The sequence below is a fragment of the Erpetoichthys calabaricus genome, chromosome 10, assembly GCF_900747795.2.
Source record: "Erpetoichthys calabaricus chromosome 10, fErpCal1.3, whole genome shotgun sequence".
Classification (NCBI taxonomy): domain Eukaryota; kingdom Metazoa; phylum Chordata; class Cladistia; order Polypteriformes; family Polypteridae; genus Erpetoichthys; species Erpetoichthys calabaricus.
This window is the reverse complement of record NC_041403.2, coordinates 45,207,785-45,233,406: the sequence shown is the minus strand read 5'-3', so window position 1 is coordinate 45,233,406 and position 25,622 is coordinate 45,207,785. Positions and strand designations below refer to the sequence as shown.

The 25,622-nt window shown below is 39.6% G+C and overlaps 1 protein-coding gene across 2 annotated transcripts in view; it reads left to right on the top strand.

The window, feature by feature from the left end:
- The window catches only part of LOC114658374 (dihydropyrimidine dehydrogenase [NADP(+)]-like), a 1,245,381-nt gene that overhangs the window by 691,734 nt on the left and 528,025 nt on the right, over positions 1-25,622 (top strand). For both annotated transcript variants that reach the window (XM_028810459.2, XM_051933021.1), the window contains one exon: positions 18,343-18,527. In XM_028810459.2, coding sequence (XP_028666292.2) covers positions 18,343-18,527 — 185 coding nt within the window. The remainder of the gene's footprint in view (positions 1-18,342; positions 18,528-25,622) is intronic.

Sequence of the window (25,622 nt, the reverse complement as noted above, 5' to 3'; positions counted from 1 at the left end):
ACAAGTTAATCCCAGAGCACAGCTTAAACCTACTGATTTAAAAAAAAAATGTTTGCTGGGATGGGACAGAATATATCCATCAAATAAACTGGGCTGTAAAATGGTGCAATTAACACTTTCGTGTCCCTGTATCTGATCATCCTCCTCCACCATCATCTGTTGCATACTTCATCGCCTAATGTCACTTTCTCCATTAGATCTTCTTCACACAATCCATCCTATAAAATAAGATGCAGACACTGAAAAAGGTTTGGGGCACAACCGTAACCCCATATAATGAAAATAAACTAAAAGTGAAATAATCTTTTTACAAAATTTGAGTAAGCGTCTTTTCAGATGGTAGTTCCATAGTGAACTAACTCAAAGATGGCCGAACTGCTGGACATATGGGTTCCTGGCAGGAACAGGCGAGTCTATGATTTTGGACAACAAGTGACATCAGAGGTGGAATGTCCATCAATCTTCCATTCTGCAGAGGGAGGAAGAGAGAAGACCTTAGCTGACAGTGCCAACCCCTGGTTTGGCAAGTAACTTCCATCACCAGAGCCCTTAAGCTGCCTCCCAAGCACACACATGTGACAACTGTCTTTGTCTTTGGTCGTCTTGTTCTCCTCCACCATGACACCTCCATATCCATGATTCTTCTTCCCACTTTATTTATGTCCTTTCTTATGACATGCCTGTACCACTTTAACCTTCTGTACTGTATTTTCTTTCACAATTTTAATTGTACTTCTGAATCTGTCATTCCTGATCTTACAAAGTTTTTTTTTTTATTTCACACATCCATCTCCACATCATCATTTCTGTAGCATCCAGCTTCCTTTCTGGCACCTTTCTAACTGCAACGGTTTCCGATCCCTACAACGATGCTGATAATGTGCAAAAATTATTCCCATATCATAACAAAATTCCCATCATAGGAATACTGAGTAATCAATGTTTACGAAGAGAAGTCAATTTTTTCCGTGTTTAATTGTTGCAGAGTTCAGAGAGTTTTGGTTTCAGTTGCAGACCTCAAAACAGTTTCTTATGTTGAAAAAAAAGTGCACTTTAAATATAATTTTATGCCCATTAAAGTTCAAAATCTATACTGTGGTGTTTCATGTGTTCCCAAATCTAGCAGGTCTAGCAGGTCTGCTCATGAATTCCTCCACTGGGTCCCTCTAGTGTTACATGAATAGAGGGCTACCTGTCTGGATGTTTCAAGCCGATATTGTGTTTGGGGTGTACTTTTACTTTTTGTTTCCAATATGAAAAAAAGAATGTCATGGACTTTAATGTCTGGATGTTAGACATACGGCATAGATTAATACCCACTATGTAGCATAATTTTATCATCTTACAGAAGTTTTAAACTATTTTGTAAGGTGGGCCCCAGAATGCAGTTTTCTGGTTTTCTATTTGGATAGTCTGTGCAGAAGAAATTGTGCGTCATGAAGTGGTATTATTCAGCTTGATATTTATGGAAACTGCATCTTGTTTTTAATAACGTGTGAAAACAACAGATCACACTTTTATTACTCTTGACTTTACGCTCCTCACGTTAGCTAGAAATAGAGTATCACCCACAGTACAGCTATACACTAGGATCAGATGAAAAATGAATGCAAAAAAATCTGAGAAAAAACATCTTATTCAAGGTCACCTGAAATTCTGTAATAATTCTAACCAGTTTTTTTGTCTTATATTAAGGGTAACATATGTGAGTCTGCCTGGGTAAAGAAAGGACAAAGAGGTTTTTTGTAACTTAAAAGCATATTATTATGGAAGCTGTACCAATTGGCATAAACTGAAAGTTGATTCTTGCCCTAAAAATAAAGCATTAAGTTAGAAGTTCTTTCTCATGTTATCTGTGCTGTTGTTTTCTTCTACCAAGTATATTGACACTTTTTACATTGTAATCTATTCAATCAGGCGTGGTGCCATTGTGTCAGTCAATAATGTGAGATGCCCTGCAGGCCAGAGATGTAAAATGTCAGGAGCATCCTTGCATCCTTTTCACACTGAGCCTTGCTTATTATAAAAGCATTGTTTTTTTTTTTTGGTTAAGAATGAAACAATAGTCTTACTTTGTGAAAAAAAAACAGTTGTAAGAGAACAGACAGACCACAATAAACAGTTGGGGCACCGCCCTGGTGTCCCTGTATAACTGAAATTAAATAACCACAAACAAAACACGCAATAATTGCAGAAACATCTTTCCAGACACAAGTTCCCAATTAAACTGTCTCAAGATGGCGGAACTTCTGGTCTTAAGTCCTTCCGGCAAAGGTTTTTTTAGATGTCAGTCTGCAGAGGGAGGATGAGAAAAGGCATCAGGACACAACACCAACCCCAAGGGCATCAGGAAATTACAATCACCAGAGCCCTGGCTAAAGCTGTCCCCTATGCACACACACATGTCATTCAGTTTACTTGTTAATCATGAATGCCCAAGTTTTAAAGCCTTCAAAAAAGTGAAAGAGGTCTACAAAAGGAGTTAAATATTGCAGCATCTACCTCTTTTAGTGCCCTTACCTCTGGTTGCATTGTTCCTAGTCTATTACAAATGCTGAAATTTAAAGATGAAGGATGTGATCTTGTTTTATGTCTTCAGCACTTTAGATGACACCATTCTAGTGCTCCAATAGGTGAATGTTAATGGGCACCTGAGATGAATTACCTAATTGGTGGAACATAAAACAGTCCAGGTGGGAAATGAGTCCTTTAACCGATCTGATTAGTGGAAATTAAGAAGTGAAAGCCTCTCATTGCTGAACTAATTCTTAAACTGACTTGTCATACACCATGCAGCATGAGGACCAAAAATGTCTTGGTAGGTGAGAAATTATTTAACTAACCTGAGAACCACTGTTTTATTTGTGAATCGAATCTCCTAGTAAAGGGGCCAACAACCTAATCAAATTTAGATGCATTGTCTGTGCCTTGTAGTTGCTGGAATAGGCTCCAGTTTCCCAATGACCCAACTGAGAATAAAGCGGGTTCGGAAGATAGATATATGGATGGGAGAAATACAAGCACAGTTTTTTTATGCAATAATTCCTTTAACTCCCTTGAAGTACAATACTTTGTTTATGGAATATATGACCTTTCATACTAAGGTACTAACTGTTTGGATGACTTCAGATGCATCATGTCATTCATGGGAATAGGCACTGACATCTTCTGGGCAGTGAACTAGTCTTTAACTGACCTTAGATGAACTGCTCCATATATGGGGCCCAAGTACCAAAATCTTCAGGGTCAGCGAGTAAGCCATTAATCAAGTCCAAATCGTTGTGTCATTCATGGAACATAAGTGCTGAAACTTTCTAAGCCAGTGACTGATTGTTTAAGTAATCTGAACTGTAACCTCTTAATCATGGGACACAAGCATCAAAACATTCTAGATAAGGAAATATTGTGTTAATGTCAGATGCATTTCCACTTTTACAGCACATAAAGTAAATTTAGAAAAAAAACAAACCAGGAGGTCCAAGGGACTTCTCTGTAATCCTCTGTGATAAAATTATGCTGAAGTGTAAATCAGAGCAAGGGGATAAAGCCATTTCTGAAGACTTGAACATTCCAGGAGTGAAATGTGACCTCAATAATTGTGAAATGGAGATGTCTGGCACCACCAGGACTCTTCCTAGAGTTGGCATTTCAGCCAAATCTAGTAATGGGGCAAGAACAGCCTTGTTTAGGCAGGTGACCAAGAACCTCATGATTACTGTAACGGAGCTCCAGAAGTCCTCTGCTGAAATGGGAGTACCTTTTGGAAAGACAACCATATCAGCGGCACTTTAATAATCAGGTATTTATGGTAGAGTGGTTAACTCCTGCTTGGAGTTTCCCAAATTACATTACAAAAGATTCTAAGACACTGAGCCTGGTCTGGTTTGATGAGACAAAAATTGCACTATTTGGATAAAATTCCAAGTGCTATGTCTGGTAAAGACCAGCCACTGTTCATCATCTGCCTAATACCATCTCTACAGTGAAACCATGTCTGGTTGTGGTAGCATCCTGCTAGGGGGATGCTTCTCAGTGGTATGGGCAAGGAGACTAGTCAGAACTGAAGGAAGGATGAATGCAGCCAAAAAAAGAGTGGTCCTTAAAGATGAACAATAACAACAACATTTATCTATATAGCACATTTTCATACAAATAATGTAGCTCAAAGTGCTTTACATGATGAAGAAAAGAGAAAAAAAGACAAAGTAAGAATTAAAATACAACACTAATTAACATAGAATAAGAGTAAGGTCCGATGGCCAGAGAGGACAGAAAAAACAAAAAAACTCCAATAAAATCTGCAGGGGTTCCAGACCATGAGACTACCCAGCTCCCTATGGGTATTCTACCTAACATAAATGATCAGTCCTCTTTGTATTTAGGGTTCTCATGGAAGGACTTGATGATGATGGTCATGTAGACTTCTGGCTTTTAATCCATCAATGTAGGAACATCATGGTGCTTTGATTAGGTGGTGGTGGCGCAGGTCGCCACCACAGAAAACCGGGAAAAGAAACAGAAGAGAGAGTAGTGGTTAGTACGGATTTTAGAGCCACCATGAATAGTTATGATAATTAATTGAATATACAGAGCATCAGGATTAAACTAAATTGAAGTTATGAGAAAGCCATATTAAAGTAATGTCTTTTTAGCAGTGTTTTAAAGTGCTCCACCGTATCAGCCTGGCGAATTCCTACCGGCAGGCTATTCCAGATTTTAGGTGCATAACAGCAGAAGGCCGCCTCACCACTTCTTTTAAATTTAGCTCTTGGAATTCTAAGCAGACACTCATTTGAGGATCTAAGGTTATGATTTGGAATATAAGGTGTCGACCACATCCCGAGGGAGGTGGGGGACATTGAGTCCGAATGGGCCATGTTCCGTGCCTCTATTGTTGAGGCAGCTGACTGGAGCTGTGGCCGTAAGGTGGTCGGTGCCTGTCGTGGCGGCAATCACCGAACCCGTTGGTGGACACCGGTGGTGAGGGATGCCGTCAAGCTGAAGAAGGAGTCCTACAGGACCCTTTTGTCCTGTGGGACTCTGGAGGCAGCTGATAGGTACCGGCAGGCCGAGCGGAATGTGGCTTTGGTGGTTGCTGAGGCAAAAACTCGGGCGTGGGAGGAGTTTGGGGAGGCCATGGAGAACGATTTTCGGACGGCTTCGAGGAGATTCTGGTCCACCGTCCGGCGTCTCAGGAGGAGGAAGCAGTGCAGTGTCAACACTGTGTATGGTGGGGATGGTGCACTGCTGACCTCGACTCGGGACGTTGTGGGTCGGTGGGGGGAGTACTTCGAAGACCTCCTCAATCCCATTAACATGCCTTCCAATGAGGAAGCAGAGCCTGGGGACTCAGAGGTGGGCTCCCCCATCTCTGGGACTGAGGTCACCGAGGTGGTCAAAAAACTCCTTGGTGGCAGGGCCCCGGGGGTGGATGAGATACGCCCGGAGTTCCTCAAGGCTCTGGATGTTGTAGGACTGTCTTGGCTGACACGCCTCTGCAACATCGCATGGACATCAGGGACAGTGCCTCTGTATTGGCAGACCGGGGTGGTGGTCCCCCTCTTTAAGAAGGGGGATCGGAGGGTGTGTTCCAACTACAGAGGGATCACACTCCTCAGCCTCCCTGGAAAAGTCTATTCAGGGGTCCTGGAGAGGAGGGTCCGTTGGATAGTCGAGCCTTGGATCCAGGAGGAACAATGTGGTTTTCGTCCTGGTCGCGGAACAGTGGACCAGCTCTATACCCTTAGCAGGGTCCTGGAGGGTGCATGGGAGTTTGCCCAACCAGTCTACATGTGTTTTGTGGACTTGGAAAAGGCATTCGACCGTGTCCCTCGGGGAATCCTGTGGGGGGTACTCCGAGAGTATGGGGTACCAGGCCCCCTGATAAGGGCTGTTCAGTCCCTGTACGATCGGTGGCAGAGCTTGGTTCGCATTGCCGGCAGTAAGTCGAACCCGTTTCCAGTGAGAGTTGGACTCCGCCAGGGCTGCCCTTTGTCACCGATTCTGTTCATAACTTTTATGGACAGAATTTCTAGGCGCAGCCAGGGCGTTGAGGGGGTCCGGTTTGGTGGGCTCAGGATTGAGTCACTGCTTTTTGCAGATGATGTTGTCCTGTTTGCTTCATCAGGCCGTGATCTTCAGCTCTCTCTGGATCGGTTCGCAGCCGAGTGTGAAGCGGCTGGGATGAGAATCAGCACCTCCAAATCCGAGACCATGGTTCTCAGCCGGAAAAGGGTGGAGTGCCCTCTCAGGGTTGGTAGCAAGATCCTGCCCCAAGTGGAGGAGTTCAAGTATCTCTGGGTCTTGTTCACGAGTGAGGGAAGAATGGAGCGTGAGATCGACAGGCGGATCGGTGCGACATCCGCAGTAATGCGGGCGTTGCATCGGTCTGTCGTGGTGAAAAAGGAGCTGAGCCGCAAGGCGAAGCTCTCAATTTACCAGTCGATCTATGTTCCTACCCTCACCTATGGTCATGAGCTATGGGTAGTGACCGAAAGAACGAGATCGCGAATACAAGCGGCTGAAATGAGTTTCCTCCGCAGGGTGTCTGGGCTTTCCCTTAAAGATAGGGTGAGAAGCTCAGTCATCCAGGAGGGACTCAGAGTAGAGCCGCTGCTCCTCCACATCGAGAGGAGTCAGATGAGGTGGCTTGGGCATCTGATCAGGATGCCTCCTGGACGCCTCCCTGGTGAGGTGTTCCGGGCACGTCTAACTGGGGGGAGGCCCCGGGGAAGACCCAGGACACGCTGGAGGGGACTATGTCTCTCGACTGGCCTGGGAACGCCTTGGGATTCTCCCGGAAGAGCTAGAAGAAGTGGCTGGGGAGAGGGAAGTCTGGGCATCTCTGCTCAAGCTGCTGCCCCCGCGACCCGACCTCGGATAAGCGGGAGACAATGGATGGATGGATGGGTGTCAGACATTCCGATATATAAGATGGAGCGAAATTATTTAAGGCTTTGTAAACAATAAGCAGTATTTTAAAGATACAGGTAACCAGTGTAGTGACATCAAAACTGGAGAAATGTGCTCAGATGTTCTTTTCCTGGTTAGGATTCTAGCAGCTGCATTCTGTAGTAGTTGCAAACGATTTATGTCTTTTTTGGGTAGTCCTGAGAGGAGTACGTTACAGTAATCTAGTCGAATGAAAACAAAAGCGTGAACTAATTTCTCAGCATCTTTCAATGATATAAGAGGCCTAACTTTTGCTATGTTTCTTAAGTGAAAAAATGCTGTCCTAGTGATCTGATTAATATGTGATTTAAAATTCAGGTCACAGTCAACAGTTACCCCTAAATTATTTACCTCCGTCTTGACTTTTAATCCTAATGCATCAAGTTTGTTTCTAATAAACTCATTATATCCATTATTGCCAATCACTAAAATTTCTGTTTTTTCTTTGTTTAGCTTGAGAAAACTACTATTCATCCATTTAGAAACACAAGTATGACATTGTGTTAGTGAAACAACAGAGTCGGGGTCATCAGGCGCCATTGATAAATACAGTTGTGTGTCATCAGCATAGCTGTGGTAACTCACGTTATGCCCTGAGATAATCTGACCTCACGGAAGCATGTAGATCAAAAAGAGCAGCAGACCCAGGATAGAGCCTTGTGGAACACCATATAGAATATCATGTGTCTTTGAGTTGTAATTACCACAGCTAACAAAGAATTTTCTACCTGCCAGGTAGGATTCAAACCAATTTAAGACACTGCCAGAGAGGCCCACCCATTGACTAAGGTGATTTCTAAGAATATTGTGATCAATGGTATCAAATGTGGCACTTAGATCTAAGAGGATGAGAACAGATAAATGGCCTCTGTCTGCATTTACCTGCAAGTCATTTACTACTTTAGACTAGGGTGATGGTTCACCTTTCATCACGGCAGTGACCCGAAGTATTCAGCCAAGATAACAGTGGAGTGGCTTCAGGACAAATCTTTGACTATTTGGATAAAATTCCAGGCACTTTTCTGGTAAAGACTAGCCAGTGTTCATCATTTTCCTAATACCATCTCTATTGTGAAACATTGTGGTGGCAGCATCATGCTATGGGGGTGCTTCTCAGTGGCAGGGATAAGGAGAATAGTCAGAATTGAGGGAAGGATGAATGCAACCTAAAAGAGAGAGATCCTTGAAGAAAACCTGCTCCAGGGAGTACATGACCACACACTGGGGCAACAGTTCATCTTTCAGCGTGACAATGACCTGAAGCACACAGCCAGCACAACAGTGGAGTAGCATCAGAACAAAATCCTGACTGCCGTTAAGTGGCCCAGCCAAAGCCTTGACTTAAACCCCAGAGAACGTGTGTGGAGACACCAGAAGACACTTTGTATCTGATGTAATGGAGCTTGAGGGGATCTGCCAGGAAGAATGAGATAAATGTCCCAAATACTGGTATATAAAGCATTTAGAGTCTTACCCCTAAAGACTCAAAGCTGTAGTTGCAGCAGAAGGGACTTGTACAAAGTATCAAATTAAGGGTCTGGATACTTAAATGATTGACAGATTTCTGTTTTTTTTTTTAAAATAAATTTGTATAATTTTTTAAAGCATGTTTTTACTTTGTCATTATTGCTTATTAAGTTTAGATTCATTGCCAAAAATTCCAGATTCATTCATTGAAAATTAAATCTACAACACAATAAAGTGTGTACGAAGTGTAAGGGTCTGAATATTTCCTTCACTTCACGTGCCAAATCTTTCTAGATGGGTAATAAGTTCTGCATCTTCAGAAGCATTTTCTCATTTATGAGACATGCCATAAGCACTTAAAACATCCAGCTGAGACAATGATCCTTTAACTAACCAGGGACACATTACCTCATTTATAAAACATCTAGGCAGAGGACACTTCTTTAACCAACTGAATTTCATACTCACTATAAGGTGGGACTAGATACGCATTGGCAGTTCCATTGAATACAAAGCTCCTCATCAGAAAAAATGCCCTTATCGTCTTTAAAGCTCAACTTCATCAGTCTACACTCAAAAACCCATAATGAAAAAGTGAAAACATTTCAAATTTACAAAAAATCAAACCCTGAAATCTCTCATTGCTCTAAGTATTTACTGTAGATCCTTTTGCTGTGGCACTCCAAACTGTGGTCAGATGCAATTCTTTTATTGTAATTGTCCTTGAGATGCGTCTAGAACTTTATTCGAGTCCATCTGTCGAAAACGGAATTGATTGGACTTTGTTTAGAAAGGCACACATGTACTTGTGTGTCTAAAGTCCAACAATTCACACTGAATGTCAGGATGAAGACCAAACCATAAAGTCCAACAGACTCTCTGTAGACCTCAAGGATAAAATTGTTCTGTGGTATAAATCAGGGGAAGGGGATAGAACCATTTTTAAAGATCTGGATGTTCCCAGGAGCACAGTGGCCTTAATAATGGTGAAATCGGAGACATTTGGAACCACCAGGACTCTTCATAGGCCATTCTGACCAAATTGAGTAAAAGGGAGATGAAGGGACTTCATCAAGGAGGTCACCGAGAACTCAATGGTCACTCTAACAAAGTTTCCTAAGTCCTCTACTGAGATGGGAGAACATATCAGTTAGACAACCATAACAGCAACGTTCCATCAATCATACATTTTTGGTAGAGTAGCTAACTGGAAGGCATTCTTGAGTAGAAGTCACATGACTGTTTAAAGAACTCTGAGAGCATGAAGAAAAAAAATCTGTTGTCTGATGAGACGAAAATTCAAATCTTTGGGCAGATATATACTGTATATGTATATTCTTATATAATACATTACCGTGGCTGTCTGTTTGTCTGTCCAAGATTTTAAATCACCTGTAGCTCGCAAACCGTTTGAACTATTGACCTGAAATTTGGTACAGATATACTATGTGACGTTTACTATCCGCTTTCGGGGTGACGATTGACCTCCAAGGTTATTCCTCTTTTTATTTTTATTGTAGAATCAACTCTCGGCAGCAGCCAGCAGGGCAGCCATGTGACACATGCGTATGAGTGCCGTTCTCATCCCTACCACCTTCGCTGTCACTTCCCCTACCTCTTCATATCTTAAATCATTCTTGAGGCAGATTGAAGACTTAAGTGCCAGCTTATGTGAAAAATTAATGAAAACGTACTAAGTAACTGCAACACAAACACTGACTTAATCAGTTTTAACATGAAAAGATGCCGGCGAAAGAAGAGAAGAAGTGGGCCGCTAGGGTGTAGAAAAGAAGAGCTGCTCAGGAAGCAGCAAGCACATCAAACTCTGAGCAAATGAATACCAAACGTACAGAGAAAGAGTATGACAACTATAAATGCTTAAGTCAATGCACAATAACTGCATGTTATTGTGAAGTGCGCCGTTAGTGGTATACAGTACAGTAATCCCTCCTCCATCGCAGGGGGTTGCGTTCCAGAGCCACCCGCGAAATAAGAAAATCCGGGAAGTAGAAACCATATGTTTATATGGTTATTTTTATATTGTCATGCTTGGGTCACAGATTTGCGCAGAAACACAGGAGGTTGTAGAGAGACAGGAACGTTATTCAAACACTGCAAACAAACATTTGTCTCTTTTTCAAAAGTTTAAACTGTGCTCCATGACAAGACAGAGATGACAGTTCCGTCTCACAATTAAAAGAATGGAAACATATCTTCCTTTTCAAAGGAGTGCGCGTCAGGAGAGAGAGAGAGAACAAAGCAAGCAGTCAAAAAAAAATCAATAGGGCTGTTTGCTTTTAAGTATGCGAAGCACCGCCGGTACAAAGCTGTTGAAGGCGGCAGCTCACACCCCCTCCGTCAGGAGCAGGGAGAGAGAGAGAGCCAGAGAAAAAACAAAGTCAAAAATCAATACGTGCCCTTTGAGCTTTTAAGTATGCGAAGCATGTCCTTCAGGAAGCAGCTGCACACAGAAGGTAGCAACGTCCCTATCGTCTAGGTGTGCGAACAGCCCCCCTGCTCACACCCCCCTACGTAAGCGCAAGAGAGAGAGAGAGAGAAAGTAAGCTGGGTAGCTTCTCAGCCATCTGCCAATAGCGTCCCTTGTATGAAATCAACTGGCAAACCAACTGAGGAAGCATGTACCAGAAATTAAAAGACCCATTGTCCGCAGAAACCCGCGAAGCAGCGAAAAATCTGCGATATATATTTAAATATGCTTACATATAAAATCCGCGATGGAGTGAAGCCGCGAAGCGCGATATAGCGAGGGATCACTGTATATATATATATATATATATATATATATATATATATATATATATTTTTTTTTTTTTTTCTCCACCTTATGGCTACCCTCTTACAATATGAATGAACATTAACACATAACTTGCACAAGTCCAGTTTGGAGTCACAAATTAATCTGCCATGCATGTGTTTTGGAATGAGAGGGGAACACCACAATACCTGGAGAAAATATTTAAGCCCTTCACAGATAGTGACCAAGTCAAGATTTAAACTAATGTCCAGGAGTTGAGAGGCAGCAGACCAAAGAACAGTGCCACAGTGTCACCCAGTATGTGATCTGCTTTGTTAAAATGCAAATCCCAATTATTTTCCTACTTATATAAGCAGGTAGGCAAACATTGTTTTTTATTTTTTCCATAGCATATTTTCTACAAAAATTACTCAAATAAATGTGTCTTTTTAACAATGAAAGGCTTTAATGGGAGCAGTAAAATGCAATCATTTAATCTGTGCACAGCGTGAAAGTGTATTAAAATTTTCAAATAGAACTGCTTGAAGCACAAGGCTGCTGGCATGAAGTCATCTCTACAGCCACCAGCCAGTTAATGTCACAGCTTGTCTTATCAGTGTCATTTCTGGATGGTGTAACACGAATGGTTGACATTAAATGTGACATGAAGAAGGATCCTATGTATCTTGCCTGTGTGCAGGTTAGGTATGTATAAAAAACAAAAATACACGCATTGTCTTCTGCCAGTTATTTCTGAAAACTGTGCATTGTTGGTAGATTGTGGTCAGGTGGTTTTGCAAATGCAGTCCTGAAAAAGAAAATTGGTGAGTTTTATGTGCTGCTTGGCTACCTTAGAAGAAAACAATGTAGTGGGTGATGTGGAGAGCAGAATGCACACATGGCAGCCTTGCCGTAACAGCTGGCTAACTGCACACCGTGTTGAATTTAGTACTTCCTTAAAGTGTCATTATTTTAGTCCTGCATAACACGAGGGAGCTCAGCCTTGCCTTAGGTGAAACTGCATTGCCTATGCCTGCCTGGCTTGAAGTGAGATGAGATGCATTCTCAGCGGAGTCTGTTGCTTCAATTTGATTTTTTCAGATTATTCTTTGTGATTTGAATTATTATATCTTATTACAGCAGCATGTGACAGATCACTGGCATGCTGATAAGTGAAGCCATGACCTATAAATCTCTTTTCAGACAGTACTGGAAAATTTTCCTGCATGCTCAATTTTTGATTTATTTCCTTCTATCAAATTTAAAAGATATCAATCACCAAGTCTTTATAAATCTATCAGCATGTTTCTCTACTTGATGTAAATACACTTAGCATCTCCTACTTCTTCTTTGTCTGATGCTCCCTTTTCTTCTCCTAATATTAAAGTATTCCTGAATGACCATTTTTCCCCACCCACATGTAGATGCTTAAGTTTCTTATTTTCAGCTGCTCTGCTTTGCCAACCACAGTATGCACCATCTTTAATTTCCATTAAAGCATTTGAAGCCAGGCGTCTTCAGTGAGGAACTGCAATTATAAATACTGTTCATTTAAACAAGTCTCTTTAACATTTAACTGGGATAATCAATTATATAGCACTTTTCATAGTAAGTACTTTCACAAAGTGTACTTTACAAAGAAATTAACAACATTGAAGTAAAAGAGTAATCAACCAGTGTATTGAAAACTGACACAACCACAAGAGAATGTGGTTCACATCTTGGATTTATTATCATAACTCTGCATGGCATTCTAAACACTTGTAAATGTTTAGCAAGTTCTTCAGGAAGTTTTATTATACGTTCATTTTGCAGCCCTTCTTGTATGAATAAAGGCACATGGCAGGGGGACAGAAAGAAGCATTTACAATAGTTCAAGCCATTAAAGAACTCTGGTTGATATGCCAGTCCTTTGTTAGGTGTATTCATACTGACATATCTTTGGAAAGCTGGTGAAGAGTAGCACACATAGACATGGTTAGAACTTGCAAATTCCATACACACACAGTAACTGGGCAGTGAGAATCTCTCTATCAGCCTGTCAGCTCTGTTTTATAGTTATCATTCATCCGTCCATCCATCCATGATAGAACACATTCTTCACAGTCATATCAAGCCTGTTCTTAATGTGAAGCACAAGGCAGGAGTTAATCCTGCAGAAAACGTGAGGCTATTGCATTGCACATTCAAGCACATCTCGTCGTTTACTCACATAGGGTAACTGAGGCCTCTAAACTGTCGCAAACATGCCTGTCTTTGAAAGGTGGGAGAAAAACCCACATGAACTTGCGGAGGACATGCATACAGATGTTAAACATACTAGCATTTGGAGGCAATCTTCTACAACAGTGAGGTAGCAGCACTAGATGGAATTTTGGTTAAACCTCTATAACATGTGACTTGTGGAGAAGGACAATCTGTTGTGATGTACCTGCCTTTATTTTGCTTATTTTATGTTCTTTTCTCAAGATTTTTGTGGAGGGGAGGGTGGGGGGTTGGGTTGTGGTGTCATATTTTGAATTAGTTTCTGTCGTTAGTTTTATTTGAATAACAGCTAAGTATGTTGATTTTTTTTTCTTCATCTTTTCCCTGGACCTCACCATCTTGAGACTGTGTTTTCCTGGACATGACATCAGGTTGCTAAGTCACTTATTCCAGAAGTCATGCACATCATCACAAATTCATCTCTATCTGAGTTTGCATGTAGTAGTAGTAGTGTTACTTACACATCCCAGTTCCTGACTTTTGACTTCTGTTTCTGTTGACTACTCTTTCTTACTTTGATTACGATTTTAATTAGATGAAAGATAGATTCAATTCTTGGTTTCAACTTTCTGGCTTTTTAAAAATTTCTTCTCCTCGTCATTTCCATTTGTTCTGTTTGTCTTTTCTAAGCACAACACTGCCACTTCATCATATGTTTCATCTCCTAGTCACTGCATTATAATTACTCTGTTAGAGGTGGCAGCACAACACAACTGTTCTGAGGCACATTGTGTTTTTATCTAATAAAGTCGTTACTCTTGTTCGTCTGAAAGTACTAGAAAGAAAGCAAAAGCAAATTATGACAAATACAATACATGAGAAATATAACAGGTTTCCAATTTGGCACTGTCACACTCTTTCGGATTTTCAATCTGCAGTGAAGTGTCTGTCTTCTGACACCATTTGCCTCTGGCTCACACCTATAAACTTGCCCCTTACATACTTGTATATTTAAATGTAAAAGCCCTGACCTTCTGAGTTAAGGGGTATTACCTGCTAAAAGGATACTGTGATAACTGTTCTTTAGTGCTGTCTCACACATGTAGCAGGATTACTCTTCAAGTATGTTATAATAATATATATATATATGTGTGTGTTTGTATATGCACATGTATATGTAAATGTTTATATTGTGGGGAACAGCCCAGACACAGACAGGTAGACGTTGTTTAACGCACCACCACACTTTATTTACAAGACTATTTACACAAATGAAGCACACACAAACCACTTCACCCCAAAGTCCAGGCCTTCTTCCGCAATGCCTTTTCCTCAGGTCCGCCTCCACTCCTCTCCTCCGAGCTCTGTCCTGCTACTCTCCCAACTCCAGCCATCGAATGAAGGGAGGCAGCCCCTTTTATACACACCCGGACGTGCTCCAGGTGCCTCCTGATAAGCTTCCGCCAGCCCTTCCTGGTGTGGCAGAAGTACTGGCTGCGCACCCGGAAGCACTCCAGGTGTCCCTGGTCTTTTTACCCAACACTTCTTGGTGTAGCGGATGTGCTGATGGCCAGGGCTCCATAGGCATTGGGGCACCCCCTGGAGGTGACCACGGGCCCCGATAGGGTTGAGTTTCTAAGCTCTGTTCCCGTGATCCCCAAAGCCACCAGGGCGATGATCTGGGGGATCACCTGCCACAATATATATATATATATATATATATATATATATATATATATATATATATATATATATATATATATATATATATATATGTCAACTGAGAAAGCACACAAGTCCAGTGTGGAGCTTCTTTCTGTGGTTCGCTCTTTCCTAAAGTGATACTCCTTCTGCGAACATCTTGACTTTATTGTCACTAGACCGGAAGGGGCGGAGTCAGTTGCCCTCATTGATGATGTGCCTGGAAGATGACCCTTTGACACACATGTGTGACACAATATATATATTACATTCCTAGTTCTGAATTATTCTGATTATTTAGGTGGTTACCTGTCAGGTAATGCTTGTGATTGTCAACCAGTTCACAGACATCCACTACGTCCTCTCAGTTGCAAGAAGCAGCTCATAGATATGTGATAAAATATCTGCCAAATAATACAAAGAGTACATGACACATGTTTCATCCTTTCACCTTTCACCACTAGGAATGTAATACTGTACTACGATCTTCACCCATTCAAATATGTGAACCAGCCGTCATGATGCAACATCTGAAGCTTCACCTCAGACACTGATGTCCAAGATTCAGTCCCCATAAGGGGATGCAAAAGTGCGTACACCTGACATGCACCAATAAGGGCGAAACACATATCATGTACTATTTGTGTTATTATTATTATTAAATTATTTTATATATATATATAATTTTATGAGGCACCTCCAGTCTTGGAAAGGGCACCTGATTTGTCCACAGGAACCTTCCAAATAATAAAATCAGCAGTGGTAGAAGAGTAGGTACTGACAGGTACTGTATCAGATTGGGTGTGGATTTATGTTGACTCTAGGATACAGTGCAAGTACAGATGCAAACCAAGTGTGATCAAGAGTCACCGGTTCGATCCCCACTCACTCCTATATTTGCCATTTTCAGTAGTAAGCTGCTCTTTTTTTTGGGATGGGGGGGGGGGGGGGGGTTGTTAGAGCGCGTGAGCTTATTCAGTGCTGCAGGATCAATGCACATGTTGATCTTTTTTTCTTTCAGTAATAGTGCCAACATAAATCCACACCCGATCTGTTTGTTTTCAAATAATATTGCATTAGTGCGATGATGTTTTCACATATATTGTGTCTTTCTTTCAGGTGTGTAATAGGAACCACAGCATAGAGAGAAGCGTGTACATTGTAACAGGTACACACGTTGTAAATGTAGGAAAGACTATCCTTGCGTGTGTGTGAACAGTTAACATTTGAATCTGATGACTGCATATAGCGCTGAACTTACTGTTCTGTACTATTCTATCCTCTGCATGTCCTGGAGTACAAAAGAAACAGCATACAGCAACATGTGGGGACTGGAAAGATCGGGAAAAAAACATGCAGTCACTGATTACAAACCACAAGATGTTATGCGAATGAATATGAATAATTTGAATAATGTTACACCCATGTCACAGAGTTTTCCGAAAAGTACTATACAGGTCATACAATGAATAATTCCAAATATCATATATACCTACGTCTGTGTTTTTTTTGTTTTTTTGACATCATACACCATAAGGTGCACACTAATTCAGCATGAGCAGGAACACTCAATAAAACTGAATAAAAAAAAAATAATCAAGTGACGGTGAGATACAAAGAAGGCAGATTTGCCAGCGTTTGTGTGTCAGCTTTTATCCCTCCAGATGAAAGAATGTCCAGTTCCATTGTCTCAAAACACAACTCACCAGTTATTCCTTTTCAAATAAAAAATAATGTATCGTGATCGTGATTTAGAGAGGAGTAAAAAAAACGATAACTTTTACAAGTCCTATAAATGCACACCGTGTGTTACAGATGCAAACCAAATGTATGTGTGTACTGTATAATATTAACAAAGGATCAGCTCACTACTGAAAACGGCAAATATAGGAGTGAGTGGGCATCGAACCGGGGACTCTTGATTACAAGTCAGCAAATCTTTCTGCTACGCCACGGAAGCTGTTGTAGCATCCTTGAACCTTTTGTGAAAGTGTTTACTTGATCTTTGGACTTCAGGCTTCATACATTGTATAGTTTATGCCTACATTTTGTCATTTACTACTAAAATATGAAAAACTTTTCTGTTTTAAAAATGTGTTTACACAGATTACTGTAGAAACGGAACACACATGAACTGCGTGTGTTCCACATAGTGATCTATTATTTCCACTCTAAAACTCCAGCATTTCAGTCACTCCTAGATAATCAAACAAGGCATGAGCTAGGAAAACTTAGTGAACATTCTGCGGCGGTTGGGAATGGAATAGCCAGCTGCTTTTGTTAATCGGCACATTTAGAAGATAAAGGAGAGCTGAGAACGGTTTTAAGGTGGGCCGGATCTATGAGTTTTTTCGTAGACTCTGGTAATTCTAGTATTAAGCTTGAAAGATGGACACAGGAAACTCAAGAGCTACACTGGAGATTTGGTCTTCAAAGACCCTTGCAAGGACAGGTGGATATTGTCATAAAGCAAGATATTCATCCATAAAACACACTGCCGGCTCAACCAAGGAGTTTATCAAGTGGTTAAAATGAACAAACTTGCAAAGGCCAATCTACTTATCTGAATCCATTCTATCATACCTTTCACTTGCTAAAGTCAGAAACTCCCTAAAACAAACAGCAGCTAAAAATGGCAGAGGCAAATCTGTGGCAAAGCATTGCTTAAAGACAAAAAAGAAGATTTGTGATTTTAGCAGATCATTGCATGTGAAGGATTGGTGAAGAGGATTTGGAGCTATCAAGAGGGGCTTCTGACAGAGTGAGGGATATGAGTGAAGATCCATTTTTATGAATGTATTTTCTCAGTCCACCTTTGTTATTGTTTATTTAGTAGACACATTTATCCAAGGTATCTTATTTCAAGTGACTAAGCTGACTTTACACTGTTTCTGCTTATATGTGATATGAAGAAAGAATCAAAGTGTTTTTCTCTTTTACAAATATTATACAACATAACACTGTTTAGCCAAGTAACATCTACATGAAAGATCACATCTGCTGTAATTAAGTGCAAAGTAATAGATACAGTATATACTTAAATTATGACTAAAGTGAAATCAAAGATATACTGTAAAAAAGATCTAGTTAGCCAAAGAAATGGGCAGAGGAGAGGAAAACAATAACTCCAATTATGTGTCTACTCAGAGAATGTGGATGTTTGGGATTACACGGTCATTGTTAAATGTTAGGCATACTGTATGTAAAAATATAATATACTAAGTGAATAAGTAAAATGATTTTGCTTTGTTGCTGTTTTGCAGTGAAAGAAGCCATGTCACCTATCAGACTTAACCAATGGGGTCTTCCAGATTTAGATCCAGAGACTATGCAAACCAGTGAACCATGGGTGTTTGCAGGGGGAGATGTGGCAGGCCTGGCTAATACTACGGTAGAGTCTGTGAACGATGGCAAGCAAGCTTCCTGGCATATCCATAAATACTTACAGGTACTTCTCTTTGCAAAGAAATTATTACTTAACTGCAGATTCATAGAACAGTCACTTTATACAGGAATTTCCAAAATCTTAAACCTCCCCCTGATTGTAGTTCATTTGTTTTTATAAAATGTTCAGGCATTGATTGACAGAATTATGCAGTAAAGATTTAAATTATTGAAGCGCACAGATAATGGTAACAGCTTGAGCTGGAAATCCTATGACTTTTTAATGTATACAAATAAAGGCATATGCTAAAATATTTATTAGTTTGAGGCAAATATATTATGTTTTACAAATTTTTATCTAGAATTTTACATGTTTTTAAGGGAGAATGAACAAATGTTACAACCATTATTTAGTAAATCTCTCTTTTTTACACAACTAATTTTTCAGTGTCTGTCCACATAAGGCTGGTTCAGAGTGGTCCTCCAGTGTGTATTTTATTTTTGTCATGCATTTTTGACTACATTTGCCTATAAGTAGCTTGAAATCTTAAAAATGCTTGTGCTTTTGTGTGTCATTTCTCCATTGCAAAGTGGAAGTGATCAATGGCATAGACTGTTAACTTGAGTCTGTTAAATGTGTAAATGTGTCTGTTTGAATGTATTATACGAAATACAATGTTTACCTGCTCTTTTGTTGATGGAAAAGAAGAAAACATTGCATAACTTGTTGTAGGCAAAGTATAGATTATATATATATATTTTTTTTATTTTCTTCAGTTTTTCTCTTCCTAGTTACCTCAGTGGTCTGTTCAATTGTTAGCACTAGGATCGAGGAATAACAAGGGCTCTGAGACTGAATGTTCCCGCTGGTCTGACCAGAAGCAGCAATGCCATTAACTCAAAACTGAAAAATTAGCTGTTGTAAATAGGCAACTATTTCTTGTAAAGTGCTCTCATTTAAATTATAATGTGCTCTTAAATAATACCATTTTGAGAAGGGTAGCCAATATAATAATTGACATTCTGTGGCCTGAGTTTAGTTTAAGTCTGTTACATGCTTTCCACTTTTCCACTGTGCAAAAATTATATTTATATTTTAAAAGTTATATTTAGAAAACAGCAATGACATTTGTATGCAGAAGACTAGCAGTGCATTTTTACTGTCATTTTACAGTTGTTAGAAGAATATTTCCCCATGTTAATGAGACTAATATGGTTCACATCATTAAAACTTGGACTTTGTTTAAAACAATTAAAAAGAGGCTTGCTACCCCATTTCATAGGTGCTTCTGTGTGTAAATACACTGTTTTGTTTCTTTTCACGATCCATGATTTTACACCCTGAAAAGGAGTAATACTGTACCTTGGTGAATAAGGAAAAATTATCCTGACCCAAAAAAATCAATATTAAAGTAAAGCTTAAAATGTAAAATTAGAAAAGATTTCCGTAAGTCAGTTCCAGAACAATGTTACTGATAATGCACAATCTAGCCCCAAATATTTCTTAAAGAATGTTTGAAATGAAAAGATGGTCAAGGCGAAGGTGAATCATGTTAACAGTTTGGGATAAGTTTATGACTTGATACTGTATACGTAAATGGTAACGTGCACCAACTACCCCACATTTTCAATCCATACAAATTCTTTTTTTTTCAGTATTAATTAGTACATCAGCTGCTAAATAGCTTTACAAACCTGGCCACAGTTCACCTCAATTCACTCAGCTCATAAATATATATAAATAACACTGTAAGCTGTTTGTTTGCTGCTAATCACACAAAACCAGCTGCACTACTTTTCATGAATTTTAGCAGATGCTGCGCCATTGCTCCAACTTTAAACATAGCCTACTGTATATGATATAGGGGAGATGAATAGTGTAATTGGAAACAAGTGCTAACACAAGGGTGTCAATTCCAGTCAGGCCACAGGAGTGTGCTGGGGCTGATGGAAGGATATTGCCTGCATCCACAATGTTTTGTACTGGCCAATGCATGATCTCATCTACAGTAAAACCCACAGCTGTAGTGTTTCCCCCTCAACTATATAGATGAGTCTCATTGTCTTCCTGGATTACAGGTTTTTTACAAGAGGGCATATTTTTCTTTCATCATGGGTTGTGTTTAACCATGCTGAATTTCCAAAAGACAGTTTTTTGGTGTTTAATTTCTTCTGGACCATTACCTGAGAAATATGCAGTTCTAAAGGATGTGTGGGTGTTCCCAAACTCTTAAGGAGCAATATTCTTTTCTTTCAACACCCCAAAAAGTATTTATAAATCCAAAACACCATTTTTAGTGAGTTTTGTAGTTGCAAAATTACACTCAGGACAAAGTTTAGCATCAATTTCGTGAAACTTGCAAGATGAATGTCCACTCTTTTACTCACCACTATCTATTTTTTTGTGATTTCATATTATAAGTAGGTTTCAATTTGGACGAATAGATGGATGGATGGATATTGTATGTAACTAATGGAAGGAGTTCGGACCACTGGGCAAAGACAGTGATGGTGTGCTGTGTGTTGTTCAAATATGCAGATTAGAACTTCATCACACTGTGTACACATGACAATAATTCTGATATGAAATGATGACATTACATTTTTTATCAAACCAAAACCTTATTTTTTTTTTTTAAATCCAATGCTGCTATTGTGTACCTGCATATTATTACTATGTGCAACAAAGATAAGCCACAATGAAACAGTGTTAGTAACTTTTGCTGTTTCTTGATGTTAGACATTTATTTAAGTCCGTTTTATACTGAGGTAGTTATAATTTTAATTTTAGCTTGGTGGCAGCCCTCCTGGGTTACATTGGGGCCACAGAGGTGAGACTTCAGGATTCAGACCTGTGGGGCTCCGATGTAACCCAGGAGGGCTGCCACCATGCGTTCCAGGGGACGTAGAGTGCATCCCATGGCTGCTCCCCTGGATCCAGTGTTGAAGGTGGGTCACAGTTACCTACATGTCAAATTTGTTTATTAAAAAAAACAAAAGAGGTGGAAATGGTTGATAATACTAGTCATCCACAAGCAATTAATAAACAAGGCAGTCAAAGTAAAATTTGGCAATACTTTGCTTACAAGGTATATGATAATGTTGAACCTGAAGATATTACAGTGACTGCTAACGGTGTTACAAATCTTGTCTTGCAAAATGGAGGCAAAATATTCTATGCACTTGTTTAATTATATGTACTGTACTGTATATCACAAATCTAAGATAGTATTAATGTTCATAGATTGTCTAAATTGGGGTTTTCAAATTAGTCCCCCTGTGGCTTCAGGCCTTCATCTCACCCATTTTCTTTTTTTAGTGGTCTCCTCTATTAATTAAGTAAGCTATCATTTTCCAGTTTTCATGTTTTCTTTTAAATTCTACAGAAATTACAAATTGGTGGAAGAAACAAGTATGTACTTGTGAAACAGACCTGCCTGCATTGTACTTCTCTGGAGTGGATTTACCTTTACGACACTAGGCACTGAAAGTATTTTTCCCCCTCATGGCTGCTGTAGTTTAGAAGAGATGAACTCTTCAGGTTTTCATTTCTTTGAGAAAGCAAGTATAAAGGAGATTTGCAGTTGATGTTGTCCTGGGACCAACTTTAAATAAAGTTGAAATATTGTTCAGACCTACCTGCTCTGCTTCAGGAGTGCGCGTTGGTAATATGCCTTTAATCTCCTCTGACAGTAATACTGGCTTGTATGTGGCTGTAATATGCGTCACTGTATTGTGTACCTTTAATTTCCTCTCGCAGTAATACTGGTTTGTATTTCCGTAAAACGCCTCTAACTTTCTCTGACAGTAATATCACGCATCGCATCGTGCCCCGCGCATGCGCACTTTACCAGAAGCCTCGTGCATGCGCACTTCACCAGAAGACACACACACACGGACACCTGGACGCACAAAGGGATTTTATTAAAGAGGATAAGCAACAACAAAGTGAACACATGAAAACTTAGTACATGTGTGTAAGATAGGGATGAATTATTTCCTTTTATCTTGCTCTTGTCGTATTTTGCTCTTTGTTAATGCTCTTGTTATTGCTAATAATCAGACAAGTGGATAGCACTGAAGTAGCTGGTGCCCTTTAGCATTCGGTGTTCCTTAGACCCACGTCAGCTGTGCTGACTGTGAATTCTCAGTTCATCTTGCATTTTGTTTTTTTAAAAATTCAAAGTTATTAGTTATTTGCATTGGTTTCATTTTTGTATCAGTTCTGAGGTGCCAAAGCTGGTATTGGTACCAAAGTCAAAATTTTAGTACCATTCCTAATATAAGGCATTTTTAAAGTCATATTGAAATAATTTGGAGATTGTAGAAAGTGATAGGCTGTTGAGTTTAAAAATGCTAAAAACCAAAAAAAATCTCCATGTTCTGACACTAATGATTAGATATGTATCAATGGCTGGATTTTGGTAACATTTGTACCATCATGTAAAAAATATGAGTGGACTGACCTTACTAACTAACTGCAAGTTAGGTCCATGAGCTAATAAAAGTGTCTGTAAAAGTCAGGTTTGAAAGTCAGCTTTCTATCATGGATGTGTTATTGGAAAGTAAGCACAGGTTTAGGTAGAAGAGTTTCCGCTTCCCTAATTTGAAGAAACAACTGAAATACAGTATGTGATTACAGCAGAGTGTACACCATAAGTTACCCTGATATTAATTCTCATGCGTTACCTCATGAGAGGCTACCTATCAGGAGCCAAGGTGCAGTATGCCAGTAGGTTCAAAATTTTACATGTTGGAAAGCAAGGAATTATGCTACAAGCATTCCCTCTGAAACATTCTTCGTCAATGAGGTACTTGGGTCACAGCTGTAACTATAATATAGAAGAAGTGCTCATGTAACTTTAATCTTTGTTTTTCTTCTTCTAAAGATCTTGTTAAGTTCTCTAAATAAAGCTGTTCACTTTCTTCATGCCAGGCTATAGCAGTAGAATGCTTAGGAGACCGGATGAGTTCATTTGCAGGTTAATTGTTGTAAGGCAGTCTTGGTCAGCGGAAAGTAAAGCTAAGTGTTTATTTGTAGATCAAATTACCTCTTGTACAGAAAATGGAAAGGGCTGCAGATTGTTTTGCTTTTACAGTAATGGATTTTGGAAAAGGAAATGAATCAAGCACTTTGCTGGATAGTTTGTGAAATCATTTCTTAGGTCTCTCTACAATCACTTGAAACATCCAATAAACATAAAATTAGATGATTTTTTTTCCTATGTGGTATAAATACGTAAATTTACGTTTAGCATTTCACATTTAATACTCTTGATAATATGCAGTGTGGCTTTGTTGTTACTTAGTAGATGCTTCTCACTCAAATGAAATTGTACTTGAAAAAAGAAATAAAATCAGGCAATTAAAATGAAGCTACTTGTATTGTTTCATTTTAAGGGAAGTTTTGAAGTATTCACAATCTATTCATTTCAAGTTTCCATACAGTATACTGTATAGCTCTGTTCACAATATGTTAGCTAAGTGCACTGCATAGACTGCTGAAATGCAAAGTAATAGAAACATGCTGTTTCAAACCTGACTTTTATGCCGGGTGGCAATAAAGAAAAAACTGAGTAAAACTTTGGAGTGCGCAAAGGAAAGTGAAATAGTCATGCGTTAGTAATTGGAGGCATTGGATACTATAGCCACAGAAAGAAAATGCTAGCCATTGATATAACAAACAGTCATGCTGCTTGGACAGCTGCATCAGCCAGTGCAGGCTGGGAGTGCAACCTTGATTTTAAATGCCAAGGTCCAACATTTTTAATTTACTGCACCTCCATGATGGTAAAATAGTGCAGCAGTAATTTAAAATAATGTATCACACATGAAGCTATTGTAGCTACCTGCTATTTATATACCTCATTAACATTGCTAATCAAACTCAATCAAAGCTTTTTTGGCAATAAATGAACTTTTTTTTTTTTTTTTGCTATTTTCAGAAAAATTCTAAAAAATTTCTGTGCCTAGTAGGTAAAAGTATAGATGCTGTATAACAGTTCTGAATGCCCACTCATATTTTCGAATCCTGACACCTTTGGAGGCAGAGTGAAAAATCTGCTGTGTACTAAAAGCTCTAGACACAAAGAAATCCAATGTAAGCTTAAAGACTACAGCTTTAGCAATGGAGGCAATAATGTGCTCTCTATCCAGTCCCTCTGCTGATTTATAATACATTGTGAGCCTTTGCTTGAGAAACTCTTATTCATTAAGCTGTTGTGACATCATTAAAGTTACAATTATAGCTGCTTCATAAACAGCTTGCTAATTAAAGGAAGTATTGATGTATGACTTCCAAAGAGTGCCTTTGTATTTTGAACGCTAATAGATACAACATGTGAAAAATGTGGGGACTTTTAAAGAGACATCTCTAAATGTCATTCTCACTGCCTTGACACTCACCATTAAATCTAAATATTATTTTGTCATTTAAAATTATTTGAATAATCTGATTTTGCACATAGAAGATCTACCTTTGATAGCTTTCTTCTGAAAGGACAAGGCATGCAGCGTGAGACGATGAGAGTTCACGACCATTAAAAGAGGACTCCAGCAACTGACATGAGCCAGGAATGCCCACTAGAGGGTACAGCTCATCTTTGGCACGCATTACTCAAAGCCCACGACAAGGTGGATATTCCCAGCAGATGCCCTTAATTTTGGGCTTGCTCATTATGGAAAGTTACAGCCTGGTTACCTACAATGTAGAGTATACTGTTGACTGTGCAGCATTGTCACTATAACTGTTTTTCTTGCTTCATGGTCTATTGAAACGCAAAAGAGATTCTCATAATGTAATTTACCCAGGGGCCATTCAGGAAAAGTCTCTAGTGATTAAATAGTATTTGTTTCAGACCTTTAAGTCCTTTGTATATTGCTTAAATTTAGCAGTCCTCTCCCTTCTGTGAGGGAAACCGCACACATATAGAGAAAAAAAATTAGGAGTGAATAGAAGCAGACAAAGCACTAGTGGTTTAAACGCCCAAAGTCCGAATACGGATAAAGGCAAAGAAGCATACAACAAAGCCACAAGCACAAAACCAAAGATACGAAGCCGGGATTTAAAAGTAACGGTTCCTCACACTAAAATCTTTTTGGAGGTGCCTTTTACCTTCCACAGTTCTAAAGCACAACTTGTGTGAGTTCATGACCTATA